The sequence below is a fragment of the Alnus glutinosa genome, chromosome 1 (assembly GCF_958979055.1).
Source record: "Alnus glutinosa chromosome 1, dhAlnGlut1.1, whole genome shotgun sequence".
Classification (NCBI taxonomy): domain Eukaryota; kingdom Viridiplantae; phylum Streptophyta; class Magnoliopsida; order Fagales; family Betulaceae; genus Alnus; species Alnus glutinosa.
The window spans coordinates 35140578-35145518 of NC_084886.1; the positions used below are offsets into that span (position 1 = coordinate 35140578).

At 35.7% G+C, this 4941-nt stretch overlaps 1 protein-coding gene and 1 pseudogene across 1 annotated transcript; one reads left to right on the forward strand and one right to left on the reverse strand.

Annotated features, from left to right (window-relative positions):
- Nucleotides 1-644: 644 nt before the first annotated feature.
- Nucleotides 645-1934, forward strand: LOC133879393 (GTPase-activating protein gyp1-like). Its single transcript, XM_062317948.1, has 3 exons — nt 645-729; nt 907-1008; nt 1652-1934. Exons 1-3 carry the CDS (start codon nt 661-663, stop codon nt 1811-1813), a joined length of 333 nt encoding a protein of 110 aa, XP_062173932.1. The 5' UTR covers nt 645-660; the 3' UTR covers nt 1814-1934.
- Nucleotides 1935-2938: 1004 nt separating this feature from the next.
- Nucleotides 2939-4565, reverse strand: LOC133859351 (MDIS1-interacting receptor like kinase 2-like; annotated as a pseudogene).
- Nucleotides 4566-4941: the final 376 nt, after the last annotated feature.

The window sequence follows — 4941 nt, forward strand, 5'->3', positions numbered from 1 at the left end:
GCTTTAACTCTTTAACTTTACTGTTTGTGCCCCAACAAGCAAGGGATTGGGCTGCACGAAAGATGTCCCATAGAAATGTAATGTTGGACTGTCACTCATACAGCAAAGCAGAATTTATAACGTTTTTAGTTTTCATTTGGTGTCACCAATATTACATGCCATGAGCTAATTCGATAAGTCCATTGTGGCTACCTTTTCAACAATTTAAAATGAAATTAGTAATGTCTGTTTAGATTATAAATGCAAAAAATTCTCCCCCAGAGCACTCCAACCAGTCAGTCTTTTGTAAAAAGACTTGTGTGCGTTAGCAATAGATTTCAGTATGCATCTTAGTGGGAAAATGTTATTGTTAATTTTGCATTTTTTGAGAACTGTTTCTTTAGGGGTTATACTTTGAATGTAGATAAATAGAGCATATTTTTCATAGTCACTCCAAGGGCTTTGATAGGAAAGGAACTTTTAAACAGTTGTAATATATAGCTTTCTTGGGTTTTCGAGATGGTTCTGGTGAAGTGGTTTCCGACACGTAAAAATTAACATCGCCTTACTATATCTAATACTTGTTTCTTCATTTGTTTTACATTTATGTCCGTCCATAATATGCCAGCCCTATTGACGAGACCACTTTTTTAAACTCCTCTAGAACCTGTTTCAAGACACATGGAGGAGCAAGGGCTAGAATTTCTGCAGTTTGCTTTCCGCTGGTTCAACTGTCTTCTAATACGCGAGGTTTGCTCCTCCAGATGCATTTCATGTATTATGAATTGCTTTAATTTTGTTAAGTGAACCAAATATGTAATCTCTAGGTTGCTTAAGTTGTAGCTGAGAACATTTGTGGCAGAGCTTTGGCCGTGATCTGGTGCTATTATCATTTATGCAAAGCTAATACAGCTTCTGTCTTGTTAGATGCCTTTCCATCTTGTTACTCGCCTGTGGGACACATATCTTGCGGAAGGAGATGCATTGCCAGATTTCCTTGTATACATATTTGCCAGTTTTCTTTTAACGGTGAGTGGACACTCTTTGCTTTTGGGCTCATCGATCTTTGGTTAATGGTCGAAAATGTCAATGTCAATGTTACTTTTCACAGTCGTTGGTTTAATAGTGAGAAATATAAAGGCAAGCATGTTTCACAGCTTTGTTTATAGAAGAGCTTGTATTTCACATGATCTTGCAGTTAACACCAAAGGTGGTGTGATCAGTTGCTGTCTAAAATATTCAATTTTCCATCTGGATGCCGCTTTTGAACTTATCATTGTGGTGTTTCTGTAAGCTTCTCATTTGGTCTTGCTATTCATGTGCTTCACTTGGCAGAATGATATCTTCTCTCAAAATCCTACCTATTTCTGAAAGCAAATATGTCATTCTAAAACTGATATCTATCAGCAGATTGTCCCATATTAGCAATATCATCAGCTGGTCAATTTTTTTCCTAGTAAATGTGATTATTTTTGAAACTTTGCAAATCATTTGTGAAAGTTTGTCTCTATGAGTCTTTATGGTATTGAAAACATTTTGGTGTTTACCATTTGGTTATGCCTTTTTCTCCAAACAAATCTCTGGACAGTTGGCTCAATCGAGTCACATTTTATTTTGTGATAGTGATGATTATATGTGAAATAGTTAAAATGAGCTGTTACCTTATATTCAGTGGTCAGATAAGCTTCAGAAGCTTGATTTTCAAGAATTGGTGATGTTCCTTCAACACCTTCCAACACAGAACTGGACTCACCAAGAGTTGGAGATGGTGCTTTCTAGAGCATTTATGTGGCACAGTATGTTCAACAACTCTCCCAGCCACTTAGCTAGCTAAAGAGAAAATTGTAATATTCATTATTTTTTCTCAGTTTGGAATTTTTATTTTTATATTTTTTCTCTTGCTCCAATGGAGGAAACCAGCCCACGTTCTCATATGAATTGTGGTTTGTAATAGCTGTATTTTCTTTGTAGATTTACTTTGACCACAGGAGAACATGGAAAAGAAAAATTAAAAATGAAAAAGCACTTTCTTGTACAACAATTTTCAATTTTCAATACCTGCTAACTACCCCCACCCGTACAATCCTATATATATATATACATACACATTTACATGTATATGCATGTAGCTATATATATAATAGAAAATGGGTAAAATCTAGAAAATAACATAATTCATGGCATTACAATTTGTCATGCACAACATTTATTATAAATATATAAGTTCCACAACTCGCATGATACTCGTCCTAGAAACAAATACTTCATAATTGAGTATTTTCCCTAGATCAAACCATATACATTTCTTGGTTCCTTAGCTGCCATAATGAAAGTGCTTGTAAAGACTTGGTTATTGGCTTCTTCTGAGAAAGAAATTCTTGAGACACGCATTTCATTGTAGGCCGAGACTTTGGTTTTTCGTGGAGGCATGCAAATGCTATTGTAGCGACAAGGAAAATATCTTGTTGAACCAAATGATTGGGAGGTGGCAAACGTTGATCTAATATTTCATGTAACATCATGTTTTGAGAAGACGATGATGATAATGAGGTCAAGAGTTCCGTTGGATGTCTTCCCATTATTATTTCCAGTGTCACAACTCCAAAGCTATAAACATCGCATTTTTCAGTAACTTTCGTGGTATAGGCAAACTCTGCATATATATATATATATATATATATATATATAAAAGAACTATTAAAAATGTAGAAACATATTTTTAATTTTTTATTTCTTTTTCCTTTTTTCCTTTTGTATATTTTTCAATTGAAAAAAGTTGGTCAAAACTGGTCATTGCATAAAAATTCTATAGTGAAAGTGGTTGTTTGCATGAATTGATTCAAATAGTAAATGACAAGGTAACCCTACCATCACAAATATTAGGAAAGACATTTTTTCTACATGGCTAATACTTTCTTTTAGAATAATAGGTAGAATAATAAATAAATAAAGTCATAATTTATTGTAAGGAAAAGAATAGTTTACCAGGGGCAATGTAACCGTAAGTGCCGGCAACTAACGTTTGGTTGGAGGAATCCGGATTAAGGAGCTTAGCTGTGCCAAAGTCAGAGACAAAAGCCTCTAGTTTATTGTTCAATAAAATATTGTTGCTTGTTATATCTCGATGAACAATTGCTGGAATGCATTCATGATGCATGTAAGATAAAGCGTGGGCAGTGCCTTTGATGATGTTTAATCTCTTGCTCCAATCCAATTCTATCGCTTCAACATCATTATTTAGGATACAAAATAGGCTTCCCCTTTCCATGTACTCGTAAACCAAAAACATGCATCGCTTATGTAAACAGAACCCATGAAGTTTTATAATGTTTCGATAGCGGATCTCTGTTAACACTTTTACCTCGTTTCTGAAACTCATATCAAAAGTTGGGTTCTCAGCCTCCAACCGATGAAGTTTCTTCAAGGCAATCACTTTTTCGCATGGTAATTTTGCTTTGTAAACACTGCCATAACCACCGGTTCCAATACAGTATTTTATATCAAAGTCCTCGGTTGCTTCAATGATGTCTTCCTATGCAATATGTCCATCATAATTCCATATCGAGAACAAGTTCCCATGCTTTGTTTCTTTTCTTGACTCAAATTGAGGTTTCTTGACCATGCGTCGACATAGAAGAAAGCCCCCAAGAACTAAGAATCCAAGGAAAATGGCGATGGGAACACAAATTTTTGCTTTGGTTATATTCGATTTGTTACGAGTTGGAAGGCAAGGAGGGAAACCTGTGAAGTTACCGCACAAATACTTGTTGCCAATTAATGTGGCAAGTGTATTGCATCGATGAAAATATGTTGGAATTGGACCTGTCAAATAATTGTATGACAAGATGATTGTTTGAATAAAAATGTAACTATTGGGAATATTACCGGTAAGATTATTGTAGCTGATATCCAAGCTCACTAAATTGCCAATAAACCCAAGTTTAACAAGTGCTTCTCCACTAATAAAGTTATGACTAAGGTTAAGATATTCCAACGAATGAAGGTTTCCTAGTTCTGGAGGAATGGAACAATTGATTTGATTGGAATGAAGATACAAATGTTCCAAATTAGTTAAATTACCCAAAGTGGAAGGGATTGGACCAGTGATTTGATTGAAACTAAGAGACAAATATTTCAAATTAGTTAAATTACTCAAAGTGGAAGGGATTGGACCTGTCAGATTATTATGGGACAGAGTAAGGTATTTGAGTTCGGATAAAGTACCTATCTCGACTGGGATACTCCCCCAAAGTCCAGTTTCATAAAGATCAAGGCGGACTAAATTTGGAAAGCAAGAGAGGTTGAGTTTTGACATCTCGCCTCCCAAATAGAATCCACCCATGGCAATCTCTATGACGCTTCGAGCATCATTGCAAGTAATACCAAGCCACTCGCAACGACTTGAGGTGTTGTTGATGTAATTGGTGCCTCTCCAAGACCACCAACCACTCGCTAGCAGGGCGTTTGCTTCTGATTGTAGTGCTGAGGATTGAGATGCCGCAACAAAGTGAGCTGCATAGAAGAAGAAACAGGTAGCCCATGTAATGAACACCATGCTTAATTAATTACAAGTGTATAATGATTGATTGATTGATTGTATAATATATTTGTTCAGGACTCGCTTGAATATATAAGAAAGACAGACATGTGGAGTGGGTGGGAGTGTTATTTTGTACGTGTTGACGACGACGACGACGTTGAATGTAGCTTAATTTCTCAAAGGCAGGCGGGGTGAAGAGAGTTGTGTATTCCGCATTAATTTTGGAAAGAAAACATCGATGGAGTGATCACTGTTATAATGGACAAGATTAAGCGTACGTGTCCATGCAAATGCGAGGAAGTTTGATCTTTGACTATTTGAGGAAGTTTGGTCTTCCAATAATTAAATGGGTGTGCATATATATATATATATATATAGAAAGGTTTAATTACCATTTGAAAATTAAGAATTATCTTTTACTT

Excerpts from the sequence above, each read along its gene's own strand:
- LOC133879393 (XM_062317948.1), top strand. The coding sequence starts at position 661 with ATGGAGGAGCAAGGGCTAGAATTTCTGCAGTTTGCTTTCCGCTGGTTC. Across the intron at positions 730-906 it reads ACTGTCTTCTAATACGCGAG|ATGCCTTTCCATCTTGTTAC; the intron begins GTTTGCTCCTCC and ends CTGTCTTGTTAG. Across the intron at positions 1,009-1,651 it reads TTGCCAGTTTTCTTTTAACG|TGGTCAGATAAGCTTCAGAA; the intron begins GTGAGTGGACAC and ends CCTTATATTCAG.